Source organism: Tinamus guttatus, unplaced genomic scaffold (genome assembly GCF_059628265.1).
Source record: "Tinamus guttatus ecotype Peru unplaced genomic scaffold, ASM5962826v1 Tinamus_guttatus_pri_ptg000180l, whole genome shotgun sequence".
NCBI classification, from domain to species: Eukaryota; Metazoa; Chordata; class Aves; order Tinamiformes; family Tinamidae; genus Tinamus; species Tinamus guttatus.
The window spans coordinates 2,816,151-2,840,755 of NW_028288714.1; the positions used below are offsets into that span (position 1 = coordinate 2,816,151).

Sequence of the window (24,605 nt, forward strand, 5' to 3'; positions counted from 1 at the left end):
AAAAAAAAAAAAAAAAAGTCACACTTTCAAAATATTGGTCAACCTTCAAAAAAAGTCACAATTCACATATGCTCAGTAGAGATTTGCTATGAGCTTTTGGGGTAAATTTCTCGAGGATGCTGATTACACCTCTCCAGGGATACTAGCATATTCAGATACCTCCCTGAAGTGCCTGTACACAAATAGGGAATAAACAGGAAGGAACAGAGCTCTGTGCGCAGTCACAGGGCTGTGATCCCCTTGCAGTGATAGAGACATGGTGGGATAGCTCAGTGACTGGAATATTGCCATGGACCATCTAGGAAGGTGAGGTGGGGAAGGCATCCTTTATGTCAAGGAGCAACAGGAATGTATGGAGTTCTGCCTCGGGGCAGATGATGAGGACGCCAAGAGCTTGCAGGTAAGGATTAAAAGGCAGGCTAATATGAATGACATAGAATTACAGAATCAAAGAATGGCTGAGGTTGGAAGGGACCTCTAGAGATCATCTAGTCCAAACCCCCTGCTCCAGAAGGGACATCTAGAGCACGTGGCACAGGGTGACATCCAGGCAGGTTCATAGAATCATAGAATCATAGAATGCTTAAGGTTGGAGGGGACCTCTAGAGATCATCTAGTACAACCCCCTGCACACACAGGGTCACCTAAAGCACATGGCACAGGACTGCATCCAAGCAGGTTTTGAAGATCTCCAGAGAAGGAGACTCCACAACCTCTCTGGGCAGCCTGTTCCAGTGCTCTGTCACCCTTACTGTTAAAAAAAAAATTCCTTAAGTTCCTGTGGAACTTTTGCTGCTTCAGTTTGTGGCCATTACCTCTAGTTCTGTCAGTGGCCACCACTGAAAAGAGACCAGCAACAGCCTCCTCGCTCCCTCCCTTGAGGTACTTATATACACTGATTAGATCCCCTCTCAGCCTTCTCTTCTTCAGGGTGAACAGGCCCAGCTCCCTCAGCCTCTCCAGGGCTCTGTCACCCTCACAGGAAAGAAGTTCTTCTTCACATGGAGATGGAACTTCCTGTGCTTCAACTTGTACTCATTATCCCTTGTTCTGTCGCTGGCCACCACTGAGAAGTTTGGCCCCATCCTCCCTACATTCTTCCCTCAAGTATTTGTACATGTTGATTAGATCCCCTCTCAATCTTCTCTTCCCCAGGCAAAACAGGCCCAGCTCTCTTAGTCTTTCCTCATAAAGAGAACAGGGCCAGACTCTTCTCAGTGGTGCCCAGTGACAGGACAAGAGGCAAACGGGCACAAACTGAAATACAGGAAGTTTCATCTGAACACGAGGAAGAACTTTTTCCTGTGAGGGTGACTGAGCAATGGAACAGCCTGTACAGAGAGGCTGTGGAGTCTTCTCCCTTAGAGATATTCAAAAACCATGTGGACGGGGCCTTGGGCAACATGCTATAGGTTACCTTATTTGAGAAGGGGATTGGACTAGATGATCTCCCCTTCCAACTTCAACCATTTGTGATTCTGTGATTTTTTGTTTGTTTGTTTTAATAGCCTAGAAAAATATTTCATGCTGCAAAGTCAAGAACTCAGGAAAATACTAAAATAAATGTTACCCGAGCAACATTTTATTTCAGACCTTTTATCCATCTGACAGGAAAGTCGCTTACATAAACAACCTCATATGAATGAGGAAGCTCAAAGGAGTTTTTCCAAAAATATAGCCAAAGGTTTTTTTCTCCTTTAATTTAGCCCGTGTAATACATCATATAATTCTTAGCTGTATAATGCTTGTTTGTAATGCTATTGAATACATTATAGTAATTAGTAATTATCTCTTTTAGCTTTTCCTTTTAAATGCTCTCTTTAGTCCTCTAATTCTAGGTTAGAGTGTTTACTGTGATAAGCACATGCAATTTTCATCAAAGGAAATGGAAATGCTGTATACAGAACTTGTAATCTGTGCTTAGCTTGCTACTTTCCTCTCATCACACTAGGTGATGCTTCTGCAGCAATGATCATCTCTCCACTTAAGGATGCCATGCTCCTCCTACAGCAAAACAAACTTACACGGCTGGTTTCACCACTGTATCACATCACAAAATCACACCTAATTTGCTATCCATATTGTGTGCATACATCTTTCCACCTGCTTACCAAAGATTTTCACTAACTGTTCGAATTTCAGGTCTTCCTTTTTTTATATATTTTTCCAGATAGGATATCTAATAGTTTCTATACAATGAATCACTCTTTCTTGTTTTTCTTAATCTTTTATTAATACTGGTAGTTATAAACTTGCAGTTAATCTCTTCTTAAATCTAAAAATCTGCACACATTCTTGTTGAAAAAAAGTTATCAGTAGAGAAACTTTTAAGAAGGTGTGATAAATGCAACAAGTGATATACACAAAAATAGCAACAGATTTAAGGATTGAATGGATGAAATTTAACATTCAAGACATGTTTTGTGTATCTTAGTAATTTGGAAATTCACTGTGTTATAATTATACACTTACAGAATTAGATTTCCCAATCATAAATCAATTTATCTGCCAAATGAATTGAAGTTCTGCTTCATGCACAAACAATTGCAAATTTGATTCTTGCTGGAAGCTTTATTTTTCCATCAATATAGCAAATTGGGTTGAATTTTGAGTATGTAGCAATCTCTTTTCCCTGAAGCCTAGGAGAGATGGAAAAATTATGCAACAATAATTCAGAATCAGTTTTGGAGAAAAGGAACTACAACTGACTCCTGAATTCTGGCAAGTTAATACAAATACAGCAGCAGTGCACTTTTCATAATTTTTCTTGATTTTTGAAGAATATCTGATGAAATGTCAAACACAAAGTACATTTGACAGCAAGAAGGTTGTTAAGCAGTCTTTACACAGGAGGCAGCTTTCAGCTTCTTCAGTAGGAAGGAGCTCAGAAGGCAATCCCATTCTGCAGTATCTTGTTAGCTTTCTCAAAAAGAAAATCTGTTTACTCTCGTTCTGTGTCGTTACAGAACTCACTATACAGTAACAAGAAAATAATAGTGAGTAACTAATAGAAATGCACAAAAAAAAAGTTTGTGAATCTGTCTCTTCCTGAGCAACTTCACAAGACCACAGAATCACAGAATGGTTGAGGTTGGAAGGGACCTCTAGAGATCATCTAGTCCAACCCCCCTGCTCCAGCAGGGACACCTAGAGCACGTGGCACAGGGTGGCATCCAGGCAGGTTTGGAAGATCTCCAGAGAAGGAGACTCCACAGCCTCTCTGGGCAGCCTGTTCCAGGGCTCTGTCACCCCCACAGGAAAGAAGTTCTTCCTCACCTGGAGATGGATGCTTTAAGCACAGAAGCTTGCCAAAAAAAATAAATATGTAATCAAACCTGCCAACACTCACTCATTCAGAATTTTATTCGACCATATTGTATTAATTTTAAAGTTGTCAAGTTTCTCCCTCTAGGTGTAAAGGACAATTATGTATATATTGTGAGACATTGACAAAAATCTCACTGCTCCCCATTCGCTGGAGACCCTCAATTTGCGATTCAGGGAATAGTATTTCAGCTGTCTAATAACCTACTCAATGTGGGCAATTTGGAGTACTTCTTTTCATGATTTTTTCTTGTTTCCTTTCCATGCCAAGAAAAGCATCAGCCATAGAACTGCATCCAAAGCACCAGAATGTGGTCCCAATATTTTACTATCGTCTGTGCTAAGACAAGTAGGATCAGAAAGTTTCTTTAACCTGGTCAAAGCTTCTGTGATAAGGAGCTGTTCAGATTAACTTCTCAAGCTGATACTTTCTGCCAGCTGCACTAATAAGAGCAACAGTGTCACTGAAGTTACCTGTTGTTATGAAGAGAATCCTTCAATAATAAATGAATTCCATGATATATAATTCAATTGTAAGAACTGAATTCTATGAATGACTAATTAATTGTTTGTTTTTGGCACAAGGTGATCACCAGAGTCTTTATTTTGACCTCTTAGAGAATAATTACTTCTCATCTTACCATCCCCTGCCATTATCCAGTTAAATTCGACATCCAATTTTATATTTACACTTTAATACCTTACCTACTTTTTTCAGCACAAACTCCATGTGTTTTGCATTCTTCCAAAACTCTGCATTGCCAATGCATCAAAGCATGCAGCCCTATAAACACTTGAGTCATAGTCTGGGAAAGGTGACATCTGAATTAGTCAGATCAGATGACCTTGTCTTAAAATCAAAAGTCTACATTCATGCTGAATTTGCCTTCTACTTCTCAAGTGGGATTTGCAGTGAAGTTCAGCAGATAGTAGTACTTGGTACAATTCTTGTTCATCAGTAAATTACCCATCATGGTTATGATACACCAGGCACAATGGCATTGCAGGATTTTCTGTAACCCATACAAAATCCTTGTCTTCCTGTTTTTCCCCTGTTATCTTTCTTATGTACAATGATAAATGGAGAAAAAAATGTCCCACTAGTAGCTTATCTCTGCTTATCTCCCAGTCCAATGCACTTCAGTCCATACTGCCTGACATAGCCTTACTAATGTAAGGCTAACCTAAACTATTTTATTGGTTATATCTGGTTGATCAGAAAATACTCCCTGACATCTACAGAAATCCATGAGAGTTTTGCTTTTTGGATGAAGCTAAATTCCCACTGACTGATGTCCTTTAAGAGAGGTTTGACTTTCAGTGAGTAGATCTGGCAGGGGAGAAGTGTGAGACACTTCTTCCCAATGATATACAATGTTCATAGCTTCTTCGTAGGTACAATAGCTTTTTAAACTTCTAGTATGTAGGATCTGCAGTTCAACCTCCCTGCGAAGTTTCCTTATCTTGCAATTTAGCTTAGTAATCATTCCAATGACCTCAGAAGATTCCCACCCAAGAATTTTGGATCTCAGTAGTAGCTGATGGCAATTCTCCAGGCTCACAGAATACGCACCACTCTCATTCTCCTCTGAGCTCTTGGGTAGGCCCTATTGTATCACCTCCAACAACCCAGCTCTGCTTTCCTACATAGAAAAGCAGCAGGATGACACAAATCAGGACAGCATGGAGTATCTTATAATAGTCAAAGAGCAAAAAGAACAACTCTGTCAGCACCCTTTTTAGTGTGCCATGTGTCTGCCAGATAGCCTGAAGCATTACACTGAACTTTTCCAGCAAGTCAGTTAGTGATAGGGACTGAAGTCCTTTACATTATCTCTGTAACTCTAAAAAAAACCACCTCCATAAAAATAATGACACATTTTTTCTGACACTGGCAAGGCTGGTTTAGCACTGACAACAGCATGACTAGCATATGCAGTACCGAAAAAGCCAAGCCAATTACCATCTTTCTCCCATACCCCATGCTTTGGACATGGCACCTGAGCGAATCCATCGTGAGCTTTGATAACAAGTAAGAGATGAAGAAAGTATTTGTGAAATCTGTAGTCTACTACCAATACTCATTACAGATAGGGTTACAACCCTTTACCTTACCCTGAACTTTGGCCAGAACAATTATGAGACATCATGTCCTATTTGTAGATAGCTTGTTCTGCCAAGACAGTTTTGGCCACCCACCCACTGGAACATAGCTTGCCACTGACATCAACTTACTCTATTGCATATCCTTTTGCTGTAAATGTGTATGAATGCACTTTTCTAACTCCTCTTCAGCCCTCCAGGCTATCATGGTGGCATTTGTTGTAGAAGATCTGTGTCCGCCCATATCATCCATCCACAAAGGCTCTAAATGTTTGGTAGATTTCTGCATATGACAGAGGTAACTTTTTAAGGACTCTGGATGTAGCTGGCCTGCAACTCTGCTTGGAAACTAGGTTTGGATTTAGGATTCATTAAGGCTTATTTTCTTGCATGCTCTTCTCACAAACATAGCTCCCCTCCCTTCAACTTATTCTTTGCTCTGAAGGCTGTAATACACACATGCCAACCCCCTCACAAGCAAGTCAGTATCAGCAAGTATTATACAGGAGTCTTGAAACTCTTTTCCTCAGATTGTTATCCCATATGCCCTATGACTGATCCAAACTTCACAGCACTCTTCAGATATAATAAAATCATTGACTGCATTGCCTCCCATCTTCCCCTTCCACTAATCAGCAGAGTTTAAAAGATACTTCCATAAAGATTTAAATTTCTGTCTCAAGAGTTTTAAAATGTCAGCAAAGATGCTTTGGATAAAGTATAATTCAATACGCCTCTTTGGGTCTAGACTGCTAGCAGTGGTCTAGATAGCCTCCTTCTTTGGAGAACAAAATGAGCATTGTGCCTACTTAATGACATCTTCCTTCTTTTCAAAACATACGGAACAGTTTTTAGCACTCTGCATTCCTCTCTCTGTAATTGAGACAGACTGCAGAAGCTGGGCAATGTCCAGCAGCACAAACGTTGCTGCCAACTCTTTTGTTTCTGTGTCTCTCTGAGCTCTTGTTCCTCAGGTACTCATTCAAACCACTTTTGGTGCTGACCCCTGCTTCTTCAGCACTGGAAACTTTAGTTTCTGACTGCTCCCCACATTTCAGCTTTAAACCTGTCCTGTGTTATAATGGAGCACCTGAGTCGGCATGCTCTCAGATTAGGTTGCATTAGTGACATTTTCCATTCACTTTACCCAATATTTTACTGCCTTTTTTTTTTTTTTAACCTAAGCAATGTTTTCAGTCTGCTTTCACCAAACTCTGTTAATATTTTAAACTGAGTATCACTGATCGGCTGGGTTTACAGGCAGTCAGGTTCTCCTTACCCTTGTGGAGATGTTCTTTTCTACACTGGGGATAGAACAAAGTATTCAAATGCACCCTACAGCATCCTGCTACCTGGCTTTAATGATCATCACACACACTGGGATGGACACGCACAGCACCAGATCTTCTTGCTGGGCTTCTCCTCCCAAGTTGCACGGGGCAGTTTCTACCTTCCCTTTTTAAGGGAGCTCTAACTCATTCTGATGTCCAGCCCTCGCAAAGACAATCGAGCAGCTGGTGCTTACCTCTTAGGCAAAGCACCATTTTCACTTGCCTGGCTGTTTCTCAAGGATTTAGATAGTTTTTAGGTACAACCCACTCCTCATACCTATGGAGAGGGGAAAAACACAGAACCGACAAGACAAAACAACCTTCCACGTTGTGCATTTTACATTTACTCACCAAGCCCTCTCAGATACAGCATTCCTTGCTAACAAAGATATCTGTTGAAATCCAGATTAAGAGAACTTAACATGAAAGCAAATATATGTATTTATTTACATATGGAAAGCAGGCAGCAGGATTACTAAGTTTATAAAAAACAGAGATGATAGGCAAGAGAAACATACTTATCTCAAGATCAAATCCTAAAGGCCCTTCATAGTCTATGACAAGCTGTAAATACCTAATACGCACAGTTAGGATCTGAGGATATTTACAGAAGAGTTATTCATATGAGAAACTAGGCGTGCTTTTATAATTCACTTTTTACAATTTTATAATGACTATTGGTCCTTCTGAGCTTTCATTCAGCTTATTCCCTAGCTTTGCCCACAATTCTTTCTTAATTCAGTCATGAAGATGTCTCTATCTTTTTCCCACCAGCTCGCTGGCTGCTTTGAAAGTGCTCATCTCCCTGGGGCATAGCCCAGCTGCAGTGGTATCCAGATGGTACCAGATTCAGCTAGCGACTGCTCCGCTGCTTGGCTAAGCCCCAAACAGCTCATTAGTCCACCACGAAGCAGAAAGCCTTTTACTAGTAAATTAGGCAATATTCAAATCCTCTAATGGTACAGATTATGAACTTACATTCCACACAGACATAGGCCTCGCTAATTATGTTTCATTCAATCACATAATGGGGATCAATGAATGGAGCATATTATTTACTCTGGTTTGAGATCAGACACAACCTGGGTCAAAACATCTCATGAAAAAACATAAAGGAGTGTAACTCTTCTATCTTTGGGGGACACTGCGGCTCATTTGAAACAGACCTACATGACAGTCTATACAGATGAATAGAAAGTAGACTATATATTGGATCCTACATCCTTATGCCTTTGATTCGTATTTGCATCTGCAGTGCAAATAGATCAGTGAAAATTCCTACTGTATACATATTCTGCAACTGTGCAACTGTACAGTGGGAATAATGGTTCCTGTCATATTGTATGAACACATGGTTCAAAGAATTACTGTTAATAAACTGTGGCTTAGCAGGTGAAATCTGGTTAAGCTACTGCCTGCAATGTCTTTACCTAAGCTAACTACCTACCAAGAGTGCTGAGGTTGCTCTCGATCATCTTTGAAAGGACATCGTGATCAGGAGGGGTGCTGGAGGACTGGAAGAAAGCAAATGTCTCTCCAGGCATCAAAAAGTGGCAAGGAGGAAGACCAGGGAACTAGAGGCCAACCCTGGGAAGCTGATGGAGCAGCTCGTACTGGCACCACCTTGAAGCACAGGATGGGAAAGAAGGTGGTCAAGAGTAGTCAGCATGAATTCACCAAGGGGAAATCACACTCAGCCAACCTCAGCCCTCTATAATGGAACAACTGGCAGGCAGGCTGGCTGGAGAGCATGGCTGTCTACTGTGACTTTAGCAGTGTTTTCCACATGCTTTCCCATAACATCCTCATAGGTAAGCTCAGAAAGTGCAGGCCAGATAAGTGGTTAGTGAGGCAGACTGAAAACTGGCTCTACTGCCAGGCTCAGATGGTTGTGATCAGTGGTGCAAAGCCCAGCCGGAAGCCAATCACTAGTGCTGTCACCAGTGGGGGACTCGTGGGTCGGCTACTGCTTAATCTCCTCCTTAATGACCTGGATGATGGGACTAAAGCCACCCTCAGCAGGTGTGCAGGTAACACAACACTAGGAGTGACTGAGGCATCGGAGGATGGTGCAGCCTTTCAGAAGGACCTGAACAGGCTGAAACTGCTGGACAGCAGCTTCATGAAGTTCAAAAAGGCAGGTAAAATGTCCTGCCACTGGGAAAAAAAAAATAACCCAGGTCAAGCTGGGGCCTGGGCAGCTGTGCAAAGGAAGGACCTGGGGTCTTGGTGGACAAGTTCAGCATGAGCCAGCAATGTCCTTTTGGGTTCAAGAAGGCCAACGGCATCTTGGGCGGCATTAGGAAGAGCACTGCGAGCACGTCGAGTAAAATAGTCCTTCCCCTCTACTCAGCTCTGGTGATGCCACATCTGGAGTGCTGGGTCCAGTGTGGGGCTCCCTGGTGCCAGAGAGATATGGAGGTCTTGGAGCAAGTCCAGTGAAGAGCTACTAAAATGAGATGAAGGGACTAGAGCATCTGTCATATGAGAAAAGGCTGAGATGGGACTCTTCAGCCTGGAGAAGATTTAAGACATCTTACCATATTATTGGAACAGAAAAACAAAGGTGGAACTAGGCTCTGAAAGGCAACGGGCACAAATTTTAAACACTGGAAAGTCCTTCTTAGTGTAAGAAAGAAACACTTCCTCACTGCGAGGGTGGTTGAACGTTGGAATAGGTTGCTCAGGCCGTGCAGTTTCCATCATTTGAGATATTCAAAAACCAGGCGGACACTTCGACACAGTGAGCTGCAGAGGGGTTAGACCAGATAATCTCCAGAGGTTCCTTCCAGTTCAACTATTCTTTGAGTGTGCAATTCTTAAATTCTGCAAGATACCCAGATTTTTCTCAAGTGAAATGTCTTTATTCTTGTATTTTAGGGACATGGCTTTATTCAGACTAATTGCCATTTCTGACAAAAACATAGACATGGATATACACAGATGTTCTTGCAGTTATAAAATCTCAATCAGAGCTAGGAAGAAATGCATTGTTCTGTTATATTATGTCACTGATTCTGGGCATCATCCTACGTATTCTTGCTGGGGAACTTCAGTGATTTAGGAATCGCTGCCCCTTAGCTGACAAAATTCAATGGCAAAAGCGTGTAATTCAGCCTTGATTTTGAGGATACACATATGCAGAGAAGCACTCAATCTTTCCATGCAAAGTACAGCACGGTGGGGTTGCAGCGGGCAGACAGGCAGGCCCCAACATCCCCCTCAGCATCACACAGAAGCACTTCTCATCCTCCACAACCCAGACAAAGCCCAAGAACGAGTCACATCAGATCACGGATGCCAGCAGACGTCATGCTCCCCTTTCCCATTGCCATGCAGGGCGGGAAAGCGCAAGATGAGCAATTGCCTCCGAAGGGGCTACACCCTCCCCAATTTCTCTCCAGGGATGAGCGCAGGGCCGTGCGGTGGCTCGCAGGGCGCTGAACCGTGTGAACCCAGACCCGGTCCCAGACCGGGACCCCTTCCCGCGGGCGCCCACCACCTCCTTTCCCGCGCGCGCCACCCGCCGCCACGCGGGCGCGCGCCGGGGGGCGTGGCCGCGGCGCGTCACTGGGCGCGGAGGGGCGGCACCTCGCGGTCTCCCGCGCTTTCCCTCCCGCGCCCCTCCCCCGCGCGCGCTCCGCTCCGTGTCGCGGCGCCGCCCCGCTCGTCCCTTGCCGCCCCACTGCGCTCCGGCCAATCCCGCGGAGACTGTCAGAGGGCGCCGCCAATGAGAGCCGCGCTCTCGGCGTTAGCCCGCCTCCGCCGCGGAGGCGGACCAATCACAAAAGAGCAGGGAGGCTTCCATTCAGAGGCGGCCTTCGGGTCTCTCCGCTTCGCCTCCCTCGCCATACACACGACGTGAGTCATTATGACGGCACAACGGGCGCCGGCCAATAGAAGGGCGAGGCTCCGCGCGTCCGAGCCAATGGGAGGCGCCGCCAGCGCAGCGGCCGCGGCCGGCGAGGCGGCGGCGGGGGGGGAGGGGGAGGGCGGCGGGCGCGGAGTGCCGGCTCCGCCTCCATTTCCCTCGCTCGCAGCGAGGCCGGCTCTCCCCCGCCCTCCTTCTCCTCCTCCTTCTCCTCCTCCTCCTTCTCCGCCGCCCCTTCCCCGCCCGGCCGGCCTCGCTCTCTTTCCCTTTCGCAGCAATGGCGGCGGCGGCGGCGACGGCGGCGGAGCAGGAGCAGCAGCAGTTCTACCTTCTCCTGGGCAACCTGCTGAGCCCGGACAACGCGGTCCGCAAGCAGGCCGAGGTAACGGCCCGCGCCGCCGCCTGTCACCCTGCCCGCCGGCGGCGCGCAGGGAAGGGGGCAGGGAGGCGGCGGGGCCGCCGAGCCCCACGTGTGAGCGGTGGCGCCGCCGGCGCGGCCCGTTGCGACCGTTTATCCCCCCGGCCCCGCGCGCACGCGTCGGCGCCGGGCTGAGCGGGCCCGTGTCCTCCCGCTCCTCCGCGGGGCTGGGGGGGTCCGCGGGGCGCCCCCTCCGCGCTCTCGTCACGCGGGGCAGACGCCGCGCTGCGAGGCGCCGCGCTCCCGCGCGCTCCTTAGGAACGGGGATCAGAACCAAAAAAAAAAAAAACTTTTTTTTTTCCTCCCTTCCTACCCCTTTCTACCCATCCTTCCCCCAACCCCCGCCCGTGGCGGGCGCCTCTTTGTGGTGCCTCGGCGCCGCTGCCGCCCGCCAGGCCGGCGGCCATTGCGCGGCGCGGCCCGCGGGCCCGGGCGGCCGCTGGGGGCCGCCGGGCTCCCCCCGCGCCCCGCGCTGCCCCCCGGTCCGGCGCCCGCCGGGCACGTACGGGAGAAAATTCTCGCGGGCTTTCGTTGCCGTGACAGTGCCGGGCAGCTCGGGCCGCCCGGTTTTGTGCAAAAACGCGGCTTCCTGCGTAAATTGTGCGAATCTGAGGTTGGCTTCTGCGTGCGTCAGGTGTATTGGGAGCGTTTTCCTGGCACGGGGTCCTTCAGGTTGGAGGGGAGCTCGGGGATTTCCTGCTGGAAGCAGAGCCAGTGCTGAGGTCAAAGCAGGTTGTTGGGGGCTTCCTCCGGTCGGATGCTGGAAACCTCTGAGGATGGAGCCTGCGCAGCCCCTATGGACACCCTGTTTTCCCACCAGGCATCGAGGGGGTCCTTCCTACATCCAGTGTGAGCCGTCTCCTCGTGCCTGCGGCCTCGCGTTGTCCCCCCGTGCACCACTGTGAGGAGCCCAGCTTGGTGGCAGAGTGATGTGCTGGTACCCAGCCAAACACATCCCTGTCCCCACAGCGTGGATGGGTTTGGGTTAAACTGCTCCAGAATTGGTGTGTTTGCTGGAGCAGGGCTTTCTCTGGACAAAGGGGAGGTGTCTTTGGTCTTCAGAATATCTACTTGGCAAAAATTGCACAGGAGTCTTGCAATATCTGACCTCAAACATCTGTATGGCTCCATCTTTGTAGTATGCTTACTGCTGGAAGGCAATATTCAATGCTCCAGGGATTCCAGTAACTGATAAAGAAAAGGCTTGAATAGCAGAATAGCAAGTTTTGATTTTTCTCCCCCCTCAGTGAAAAACAGTGAGTGATAAATAGATGGGCTGGGAGCTGAAGGAAACAAACTGTTTCTGCTAGGTCTGTTCACTGAATGTAGGATGGGGATATGTGTGAAAGACTAGACTTGAGATGGAGATGAGAAGTCACTTTTTTTTTTTTCCTTTTTTTTTTCTTTTTTTGTGGTCTAGAACTTGGGGAAGGCTTAAAAAAGCTTTAGGAATGTAGAGAATCTGATTGCTCAGAAGCCTTTTTATTTAAATATTTGTGTACATATATATATATATATTTGTGGATTTTATATATACTAGCACATATATATAGTACGAGACTACTGGCACATACACGGATATATACATATGTATATACATATATGTACATATATATATATATATGTATATATCCGTGTATGTGCCAGTACTCTCGTAACTGATTCTGACCGGCTTGCTGAAATCTGGTTAGTTCATTCATCTCTTATTAAAAGTTACTGAACTGGAATGTTGTCCATTGGCTACAGTTCAAACCCTGTGTTTCTCCTAGTTGTATCTCTGTCTTTAGATGGATATAATCACTTTTGTTTGCTGTGTTTTGCTGAGTTTATGCTTATTTTTTATTTGTTTGCTCACTGGCTTTCGGACAGAGTAGATGCATATGTTCTAGAAAGTTAGCCGTAGCCCATAGGAAGGTCTTGCCTACCAGTGTAGTAGCTGCTATTGAGAAGTTCTTGTTTATGATTTAGGAACCTGCCTAAAAGATGTGCAGTGACAACGCAGTGGTTTGCAGGATTAGGGCAGCTCCTGCTTCTGGCCGTGCTTTCTTCTTGCCTACCCGGCACCAATGCCCTGGTGCACTCCAACCTCCTCAGAGCCTAATGTACTGAACTGGCAGAATCACCCCACAGAAAAACTAGACAGCTTGCAGCCATCTCCAGTGGGGTAAAGGAGCTCCAAGAGGATTTCTTGATTATTAGAATCCATATGAAAGAGTTACAGGGATTCACCTGCCCCTGATGAGAGCATAGCTTCAGACCTGAGTTTAGGAAATCTTCTTTTTTTTCTGGACTTTTCTCTAAATTATACTTGTAAATAGTAAAGCAACATAGATGAATTAATGGAAATGGTTAGCTTGTGTTGACTTTCCATTATGAGGCCAAACCTCATTTAATTATTCAAACTTCATGGCACGACCGGATTAAACACAGGGCTTCACAGGGCGTCAGTAATTGTGATTGTGTGTTAGCATCTAGAGAGAGTGCCAAGTGAGAAGTGAGGCCTGCTAGGAAATAGGTAAAGGAAGGGGAAGAACACGAATGTCTTGTATTAAATGTGAGATGAAGAAACCGTACTTCACAAAAATAGCTTGTATAATGTCAAGGTGCTTTACGATTGACTATAAGGAACTTGGTGGAGTCCTTAGTAAGAGCTGGTCCCAGTGCAAAGTAATCGGACAGGGAGCTGAGGGAGATGAACCTGGACAGTGTGTGTTGGATTTATACACTGAGCTTGGGAGGGAAGAAGGAATGTTTGGAAAGGGTCAAGTGATTTATCTCAAGGATAAATTTGTTCATGCAAAATAATTCTTCCAGAATTAATAGGTAGAGATTTTCTTTCTTTTTCTGAATACTGGTGTGGTTACTTTTTAGCATATAATTCTCCTGCTTCAAACTGCATAGACTGAGTTTATTCAAAATAGTTTCTCTCCTCTGAAATTGTTTGAAGATGCTCATATATACTGCTTTTTGATGATAAAAGTTATCTTGTGTTCTTGGTCTAACTAGCAATCTAGCTAAAAGAAGTCACAGTGCGTGTGAACTGTGTGCTAGAAGACAGTCTAACCACACCTTTCACAAAACCTTACTCTTTATTGAGAGGATTTTCCAAGAGGGGATACAAAATGGTCTTGCTTTCTGACAAGGGATGCTTTAAGAAAAATACAATTAAAAATTTTGTAAAGTTAGAAGTAGGCAATACAGTATGTAAACAAAAGTTAAGTAGGAGTTTAAAAATGAAAAATATTTATTCAAAATAATTGAGTTGTGTAAGTGACTGCTGGATGACTTTGTAAAAGCCAAAAATAAGTATTGATTCAAAAAAAAAAAAAAAAAGCTGATCAAATGTATGGGCTATAGATTTGTCAGTGATAATTAATCTATTTGTCATAGTTCGGTCTCAAGTCTCTGAAGTTTTTAATGCTTTGGTGCCCTAGAAGCGAGGGTGGGTTCCCAGGGGAGAATGTGTTCCGCATGTGTTGTACTTCTTAGCTCATCTCGTAAGTGTCCAGGAGTAATACCGCAGTAATGCACATGTGGAAGGTCTTGCTGTGTAATTAATTCATGGATTTAAAATTGATCAGAAGTTTTCATAGGTGTAAATGGTTTTGTAACGCTCTTTTCATTTAACTGCATGGATGCTGAAATTAGACTATTTAAAAAGAGAAAGTATTTTACATTAGTGCTTAACATGCTTTTTAGTAATTACTTTCAATAACATGCTCTTTTGTTTTGTTTTTAATGTAGGAGACGTATGAAAATATTCCAGGTCAATCTAAAATCACGTTCCTCCTACAAGCAATCAGGAATACTGCTGCTGCCGAGGAGGTAGGTCTCAAGAATCTTCTAAGTCTGCAGATTTTCAAGGAAACTTGGAGGCAGTTAGTGCCCATCATTTTGGGAGAAATGAATGAATTTCTCCCAATGAATGAGCATCTTAATGTGTACATGCAGAGAGGCCACTTGTCTATTCTTTTTTGTGTGTGTGTGTGTCGAGTTCACTTGAACAAACTTGCAGGATATTTAATTTCAAAAGCAGTCTTTCATAAGTGACTGCTTAGATCTGCATTGTTTTCTAGTTGAATACTTTTAGTGAATGAATTCTTTGCTTGAAGTGTATAATTAGTACCTGAGTGTTACTGTGATGTTCCTTGAAGTAACAGTTAGGAAATGCCTTCCATTTGGGATTCTCGTGCCTAAATGCGTTAAACTTTGCTCCTGTCTGGAACTTCTTGTGCCTTTTAAATCGGAACTAAAGTTTCTAAAAGATTGATACGTTTTAATCTAATTACTTCCAATGTGACTATAGGGACTGGGAAGATGTCCTAGGAGTTGTTTTCTGTGGTTCAAAGGTGGTTTTGTTTTGTCTTGTTTGTGGGAGGTTATGTTCATCAAATCACCTAGCTGTGTTGTGGAATGACTGGATAGCAGTTCCAGCAGCACATAAAAAATGTGCCTGTGGCAGTATAGAAATGGTACCATTTGGATATTCCTCAGTTTGTGTAAAGGCTTGTACACGCTAGTGATTCAGCAATAGGATTTCTTGGTAAGATTCAATCTTGTTTTGGATTTACAGTTCTCTGAAATATGTGATGTTTTGAAAGTTTCATAGTCAAAGCGTTTGCTTTTCAAATTTGGAGCTCTACTGGACAAAGAAGGATGTAGCATTAAGATTTTCTGAAGGATATCATAAGGAGCAAATAACAGCATTGCTTCTCTGAACAGAGTGCATTCAGATTAGAGGTAGACAATATTTGTGCTTTTTGATACTTAGTTTCAGTCTAATATCCGTGTTCACCTACGTACAGAACTATGTTCTTCTGACAGAATCCTTCAATGCTATGGTGGTAACTGGTTGCATAAGAACTGAGGGTTAGTCGTTCCTCCTGTCCCTCTGAATCTAGCGATAGAAAGCTGAAGAACACTCTCCCCTGTATTTAAATTTGCCACAAAAAAGATTTTTTTTGGTGTCCCTTTTCCTTAAGAAGGGAATGTTGTGCCTCATCTAGCATGAATATACTTCTGTTTTGTTTAGAACACATCTGATAAAGTCTGAGCTGACAATTGACAAAGTCATGCTTACCTTTTTCATGCTTTTATTGATTTTTTTTTTTCTTTAAACTGCCTTTATACCAATAAAGCAAATAGCCCAGAATCTAAAATTTTTTAAAACTCTCTGGATAACTTGGACCACAATTTACTCAGTTGCACTGAAACTTCTCAGCTGTACAAGTTACTCTTTCAAAAGTTGCTAAAGAGTAGCATTTGTAGAATACTTTGCCACTCTTATTTCCAGCAGTGGGCAATTCAAAGAAAGGCTTAAATAGTTGCCTGCAACTTAAGACTACAAAACCCCTGAATGAAAAAAATCCGCAGCCATCCTCTCTTTGCCAAAAATTCAGCAAATACCCCACAGCCCGGTTGCAGAGACATCACTAAGCCTGATCTGAGTGCTTTGTGTAAAAGTGCAGGGAAGCACTCTGTGCTTGCTGACAGTGATCCTGCTCTGAACAGCTAGGCATTCCCTAGCTGTGTGTGTTTTCTGTAGATGCAGAGCGGCGCGTGCGTCACCCCTGGCTAGGGCTTGGGGCCTGGTGTGTGTCCTGTGAGCACATGTAGTGCGCGGGCCCCACGGAGCGTGGGCTGCAGGAAGAGGTGCTGGAACCACCTGCTTTCCCAGTCGCTTTCCCAGGTTTTGGCCAGGTGGAGTTCAGCCTGAGGCCTAGCTGTCCCTTCGCCCCCTCCCTTGGAAGGAACCGGGTTGCAGAGGTGGCTGGTGAAAATCTCCCACTCTGTTTGCTGGAGCTGTGCTGGAGGATGCGGGATCTTGGACAGCAGTGGAGAGGAATCCTGACTGCAACACAGTCATTTAAGAAGTCTGGCTGTGTAATTTAGGTTTCCTCATAACCAAATGAACACACTGTTGAAATAATCACCTCTTCCCTCTGTTTTTGCTTCATACTTTCCTGATGGAAGAGTGACACAGGTCCTAGAGAAGTGTCCTCCCTTAGCAGTTAGGATGCTTTTCTGCTAGAGGAGATGTGAGTTTGTGTACCTCAGGCTAAGGAGGGAATTGAACCCAGGTTTCCCACTTCCTGGGCAAGTACTTTGTTATGTAATTAGGGCTCCACTTTTTCCTCTGTAACTGCATTTTAAGGAGGTGGCCTGAAAGTTGATACATATTCAAGGTTTATATGGTGATGTTTATGCTCAGGGTAGGGTTTGGGCTCAGTCCTGTTGGCTTACAGACTGTAAGGCTTTGCAGTCCTGATTAACAGCTTAAAAATCTTAGTTATGCATATTCTTTTTTTTTTCTTTCCCCTTACTGATTAACTCTTGATTAGCAGTTTTCAATTTTTTTTTCTTACAATTGAGTAATTTCAAGCACTATGAAATATTAGAACAAACACTGGACAAGCTGGATTTCTGCCGTCCTTGCAACCTACTTAGGAGGTTTCTCTGACCTTTCCCTTTTTTCTCTCCTTATTACCACCCCATGGGGTTACATGTCTGTCTCAATCTGAAAAATGCTGCTCTGCTCTTGCAGCTCCCCATCCCACATTGGAAGGGTAACCCATAAACTTCTTTTTATGGTGGGTACCTTGAGCACTATGTGCTTTGAATTCCATGGGGGACTGGTTCCTCAGCTGATCATGTGCAAGCCCATCTTTGAGCAGCTCCTAAATACTGATCACCTCCACCCATGCGTGCTTTTCTTCTCAAGAGCCCAAAAGGATCAGGGAAATGAAGGTAAGAATTACTTCATAGTGCTTCTCAAAATAGGTTTATTATTATTAGAAGTTTAGGTAATCCTTATGTTTCTCAGCAGTTTGAATGGTGGTGTAGAACATAGCTGTCCCAGATCTATGTTCATAATTACTCTGCTTCTTGCTCAACAAGTTGCTTTGCTTCCTGCGCCTTTGTCTTGCCATTGGTATTTTTTTAAAAGTACTTTAAAAGTATTTAAAATTCTGTTAATAGAAAGAAACACATTTAAAAATTGAGAGTTGTGACTATTTACTTTTTATGCTACTACCCTCGATATTCCCATTGTTATAATGTGCAAACCTTGGTAATTTAGATACACAAAAAATGCAGTTCTAGGAGCGAATTCTGTGTGTTTTTTTTTTTTGTTATTGTTGTGTGTTTTGCTTTTTATTTTCTTTTTGGTTGATAGATAGAGGTTCTCCTTTCAGAGTGTGTGATTTTTTTGTATTCTTTCTGTTCCTATCAAAATCTATAGCTGATAAGTTGCAAGATTTTAAAATATTTGTTCAAATTTGTGTCTTGTAATACCTTATATAAAGGAGCCTTTTGGTGTGCATTACTTGCTTCCTTAATGCAGAAGAAACAGAGTCCCATGGTGACCATTAATCCAGCTGTGTTCATCATAATTAATTTGACAATAGGAATTTTCTTCTGTAGATAGATAATTGCTGAGGTAAATTTGCTACTGATGTGAGAAGCAGTTGCTTCTATTGACTCCTTTAGGTATTTGAATTTGCTTTAGGGAATTATGGCTTTTTTTCTAACTTAGCAATAACAGCAGGAGCCAATTCATTTATTCTCAGTCTTGTGTTCTGTATATCCTGTGGCTTGTGTCTTACTTTGCAATCGCGCAGTGTTTGTTAGTTTTCTAATATTTTAAATTCTAATATTTCTGAATTCTGGAGAGGTGGGAATTCTTATCTTTGAGACGAGATGTTTTAAGAAAACAAACTCTACTCCCTATCTGTCCACCTATTAATATTCCGGTAAGGGAACAAATATAATGTGAGCTTGGTCATTATCAGAATTTGGAGAATATGCGCAGAAATATTATGATGCCCCAAGCTTGGAAAAACATCGAATCAGAGTTGATGCCTTGTTTAATCCCAGCAGATGCACTCACCAGCTCGAGCCTCTGCTAGGGAAAATCACCCTAATAATGAATAGAAATTTAATCTTTAGCAATTTTGGTGCCTCCAAGGAGGGGAGAAGGAGGTATTGTAATATTGCAGTAGTCCTGTTAAAGAACTTTGGCCACCCTGTTAGTGGGATTCTCAGGATAGTGGGGAAAGAATCTTTCTCTGTATTACCTTGTATTTCCTAGTAGTGCTTTTTGCTTGAAGAATGTGCCTTGTGCTGGGAGCAGCAGCATAGGTGGGTGCTGCCATCCTGTTTATTCACCTCTGACTTCCTTAGCTCTTCTAAATCTGCATATCTGGTGGCTTCAGTCTACACAGTCTGCTAAGGAGAAGAGAGGGGATGAGGAAGCCTGTGGTGTAAAGCCCAAGTCTAGTCCTTCCTTTTTGCTGGTGTAGAGACACTGTGTGCAGGATTTATAGCCACAGTGAAAGCAGCCTGGTGGATTGGGGCAAAGCACAGTGGAGCCTGCAGAGCAGCAAGCACAGCCCCTTGTGGGATGTTTTATCAAAACCTGATTTTCACAGGGCCCTCATGAACATGTGGCGCTGCTGCAACGTCAGGATCTCTTGTCTTTGAATTATGCTGTAGTAATGTCACTGAGGGAGGTCTTCTGGGAGGTGGACAGCATTGGCTCTGCTGCTTGTTGAGAATATTTGTGAACGTCATCGTAAATGAAACTATTTTTCATCTGAGTACACGTTAAACTGAGGCTGTCTTAGGAAAAAATGAGTATGTGTTGCATTGGAGTTCAAGTAGAAGTGTTTTATTTAAATTTTGAAGCTAGTATATTTTTGTGAGTGCATGCACATTTTGCTATGCATATTAAACTTCAAAAGTTTGGGAGTTATTTTTAGTTACTGTTTGCCTTTCTGGAACCACTGGTTTGTGAACAACCTACTTTCTCAATTTATTCAGTGTGCTTGATGTATCGTTTTGCATTTACTGCAGGTTTTTTTTTTCATTTTGAGTTACTGTGCTGCACTTTTTGCTTCTGCTATATATATAATTATAAATAATAGAAATAAGTCATATTCTCATAAATTGCTGCTTGCAAGCAGCAGTTCAAGCAAGGGACCATAGAAGACTAATATTTAGTATTTAAGGTTCCTATATCCAACTTAGATTTAAAGGAAAAACACTTCTTCGTGCCTCTTCAACAGGCTGAAAGTTATATGCTTGTTGTCTTCATTTAAATTTGCACTACAGGTGTGGAGCTGCTTTTTTTTGTTGTTGTTGTTTTTGTTTTTTGGCTTCTTTTTTTTTTTCCTCTCCCCAAAATGTTGTTATGTTCCAAATTCTTAGAGTTAAATGTGGCTGTGTGTTGAGAATGGGAATAAGGGTTTAATAGAACACAAGGATTTACCATGTAACTGGCAAAGTTACAAAGACTTTTTTTTTTTCATTATGTCACTCAGATTGTAGGTAACTTAGTAGGTCCTTTTAAAAATAGCAGAAAAGTGTTTTAAACATTTTTCAGTAATGTGACTACATCCTTAACTACTTGCAAAATACTGTATGCAAGATTCAGGAAAAAAAAAACATAAAACCTCAATGAATTCATGGTTATTTTGTTGAATATTTTAATAGTTGTGATTTTAAAGAAACACCAACTTCAACATATGTTTCTGACAGTGTTTTTACCTGCTATCAAAACTGACGTATTATTTGACGTGTTCATTCACTTACCAAAAAAATCTACTCAGTAAAATTGTGACATTTGGAAGCGTGATGTCAGTCATCTGTCATATTCATAAGAGCACAACTGTTCTTTTTTCAGTGCAATTTAGAGGTAGGCGTTACAGAATAGAGAAAAATACTTGAAGCCACAAACGCACAGGAACCCACCAAGCCTGGGTGCCAAGCGCCTGGTGCTTTTAGTTGATTTGGTTGTTGAAGAATCGAGTGGTTTATAGTACACTAATTATCTGTAGAAATAGGAATTCTGTCTTGTTTTTCTTGCAGTTTTCTGTCTAAACACTTTAACATGTGTTTTATTCAACAGGCCAGACAAATGGCAGCCGTCCTTCTACGACGTCTTCTGTCTTCTGCTTTTGAAGAAGTTTATCCAGCTCTCTCACCTGATGACCAGACCTCTATCAAAACTGGGCTGCTGTTGATTATTCAGTTGGAAACACAGTCCAGTATGAGGAAAAAAATCTGTGACATTGTTGCTGAGCTGGCAAGGAACTTAATAGGTACTTTATATGTGCTGATATTGTGACACAAAGCTTATGTATTGGTAATAGTTGTATTTTTATCCCTTACTCTCTAGTCTTTTCTAGTCTGTTTCTATATATATGATCTATTAACTGCTCTCAGCCATCAAGCATAAAATGAAATTTGGTCTTTGTTTACATTATCCTTGGTCAGATAAGATTCTTAAACATTTGTTTTTTAAAATGTTTGATTTCAGGTGAGATTGTATAAAATTTTTAGAAATTCAATTCGATTTAGTTTCTAGTAAATGTTATGCTGAATGTCCATATCAGTTACTACTTTGAACACTTATGTGACTGAAAATAGTGATTTTAAATTAATGATTTGCTTATCAGTGCCCTTCTGTTTACGTCGGGCATGTTTTGTACCGTGGCCTGGAAACATCTTCAGATTAGTTGCTTGGAAATTTAAGAAACAGGGATGACAGACTGCCCTGCATAATTAAGATCTAACTACCTTAAAGTTTGCTCATCCTAAACATTTTTTTCTATTTCATCTAGATGAAGATGGCAACAACCAGTGGCCAGAGGTTCTGAAGTTCTTATTTGACTCTGTCAGTTCTCAGAACGTGGGGTTGCGGGAAGCTGCTCTACATATTTTCTGGTAAGCTTTGCCATGTTTCCATGGGTTGGCCAAATCATCGGTAAAAATGTAAGAAACTTGGTCACAGCTTACTTAGGTAATCACTTATTTCATCTAATTGGTTGTGTTGTGGTTTACTTGATCGCACCTGTGTGATTCCTGCCTGTAGCTAACGCAATGGAGTGCATACTTAAGGTTAAAATAATGTGAATTTATATTCATGTTTTGATCTTATCCTTAGGAATTTTCCTGGGATTTTTGGGAATCAGCAGCAACATTACTTGGAGGTCATTAAACGAATGTTGGTTCAGTGTATGCAAGATCAAGAGCATCCATCAGTAAGACCTTTTTTTTTTTTTTTTTTTTTTTTTTTTTTCTCCTCTCTCTCTCTTTCTTTTTCCTTGTGAGGAGACAAACAATGCAGTAGTCTCAAACAAAGATTGCAACATAGATACTAGCCAAAGAATTGTGTATTGCCTGGAACCTGGAACTGAGGGAGTTTGGACTCTGCCTGCTGCAGAATAAAAGGGCCAAAACCTTTCTGTGGTCCCCAGGCTAAGCAATACTGGCTTACATCTGCACTGCTTAGGTGCCTCTTCCCAAGCAGTTTTCCCAGGAGAAATCTAGCAGCAGGGGCCCAAAGCAGAGCTGGGGTGTTAGCCAGCAATGTGGGAGTCAGGAGCTGCACACTTAAGCTTGCTTTTTATCCCTCTCATTTAACGTTATAGATATGTTCTGTATGTCCCCAAAGTCTGTCCCCCACAGTAGTCCCAACTACTGTGTATGCCTGCTTGGCTGTATAGACATGTAGCAGGTCTCACTTTTCTAAAAGACTTCAGGATCATTGGTTCCTGCAGAGAATTGTGTTTTGAAAATATTTTGTTCTGGAAAACACTGAGCAAGAATAGGAAGCCTCCCCTGGTGTTTTGTGGGTTCAGTTTGCTGCTCCTCCAGGGTTTGCCTTTTTTAACCTGTGAAAGTCACCTAGGTAACATTTTTGGAAGTACCGCAAGGTCTTACTTTTAAAGAAGCGTGTTTAAAATGCTTAGATCACACTTTTGAGTAGCGAGGCTTTGTCACTTGCAGGCACATTTGAAATGGAAATAAAAAACTAAGGATACAGTACCTTTTCCTGCTTAAAACTGGGTAATTCTCACTGCTTCAGAAGAATAATGTGGTGTTTTTGGAGGGTATCATAGAGGATATAGATAAAGGGGTAATGAAGGCCCTTTGTATCTTAGTTCGAAGCCAGATGGAAAAGCCTACGTTAAAACCGATTGTTATATCTATGGAAAAGGAAAAAGATCATCCAAAGTATAGTGTCATAATGAGGCTGGTATTAAAAGAGGACAAATGCATGTTTCTGAATACCTGATTTTCCCTTCTGCCTTTCTTCTAGATCAAGACACTGTCAGCTAGAGCTGCAGCTGCATTTGTGCTTGCTAATGAGCACAATCTTCCCCTCCTTAAACATTTTGCGGACTTGCTACCTGGAATCTTACAGGTAAGAAACCAAAGAGGTAACCTTAATGGGCCATTATCATCTGCACTGGCTGTATGTGAGCATAAATTTCTGATTTGTAAAGTTGTGTAGCACGTGAATTTTTGCCAAGACAAAATAACTCTGTATTGGTTTTTCTAACATCCATCACCAAAAAGATGTGATGGAAGCAATAATGAGGAGTTTTGTGGACTAAGAATGCACTGCTAATTGACAGGATTTGGAGGAAAATAGTTCAGTGCTGATGAATTTATGCACTGTTACCTGGTACACTAGTTAGTATTCTTTGTAAGGTATTTGACTCAAAATCACACAGCTGTTTTAATTAACACTGAAATATACTTTAAACTAGTCTAACCTGAGGTTTCATATAGTTATCAATAACTGGGAAATTCTTTGGCCCATGCTATGCAGTATCTCTGATTTATTTAAATGAAGGTGTAGATTTATTTTTGACAGAGACCACTGACTGAACCTTAGTCTGGACCAAATGATTTTGATAAATTATGTACTTGGAAACAAAAGGTCTTGTTATGCTTTCATATAACCTCTGAAGCTGCATTACATTCTTGTCAAGAGGGCTGGAGTTGGGCAGAAGTTGGAGTTTACTACAAGGTGGTTAACTTTCTTGGGGAAGCCTGTTTTAAACCAAATCAGAGGCAGACACTATTTGAGCTGTGAGGACTGCTCTTTCACAGTGCAAGTTCTTTTCTGCAATAAGAAAAAGTAGGAATAGTTTGTGAAAGTACCTGTGGAAATAGTCACAGTGAATCTTAGCAATTTGGAATTGGATAATATACTTTAGGTTAAAGAGAAAGCTACTGCCTCAGCACAGCTGGTTCTTGCTGGTGGTGTAGGCTGTAAGCCTTGTCTGCGGGTGCTGTGCTGCAAGCTGAAGAAAGCCTGTGCCAAGTTTACTGGCTTCTGCAATTGATGGAAATCCACTTGACTTGACTTAGGAGAACGGAGAGGAATTTTATAGTATCATGAACTAGGTTTGGAGATGTGTACTAGTTTGTATAGGATGTGGATCTTGATGTTTTATTTCATCTTCAGTGGTTTTCATCTGTGACTTTGGCAATGAAAATGGTATTGTTCAAAAAATGGTAACTTATTGAGAGGACTTTGGCTGCTGAATAGTGTCTGAGTAGGAGTGAGGCAGGATGTGGGGTGGGCATGCCATTTGTCTTGATGCTCAGCAATTAAATAGTGTGCTGTTTTTAGACTTCAGACTAACAGCCCACCTTTAAATGTGTGATACAAGTCTCAAAGCTACTATTATAGGCTGTAAAAGCATATGCTAAACACTGCATTATTGCATTTGGCTTGTATTTTCAAGCTTTATTTTGGAAC

General features: G+C 42.5%; 1 protein-coding gene across 1 annotated transcript in view; it reads left to right on the forward strand.

The window, feature by feature from the left end:
* Window positions 1-10,864: 10,864 nt before the first annotated feature.
* Window positions 10,865-24,605, forward strand: part of IPO5 (importin 5) — a 38,012-nt gene continuing 24,271 nt past the window's right edge. The window contains exons 1-6 of the mRNA XM_088523312.1: window positions 10,865-11,011; window positions 14,792-14,872; window positions 20,955-21,147; window positions 21,670-21,772; window positions 21,993-22,089; window positions 23,151-23,255. Coding sequence (XP_088379438.1) covers window positions 10,907-11,011; window positions 14,792-14,872; window positions 20,955-21,147; window positions 21,670-21,772; window positions 21,993-22,089; window positions 23,151-23,255 — 684 coding nt within the window. The 5' untranslated portion in view covers window positions 10,865-10,906. The remainder of the gene's footprint in view (window positions 11,012-14,791; window positions 14,873-20,954; window positions 21,148-21,669; window positions 21,773-21,992; window positions 22,090-23,150; window positions 23,256-24,605) is intronic.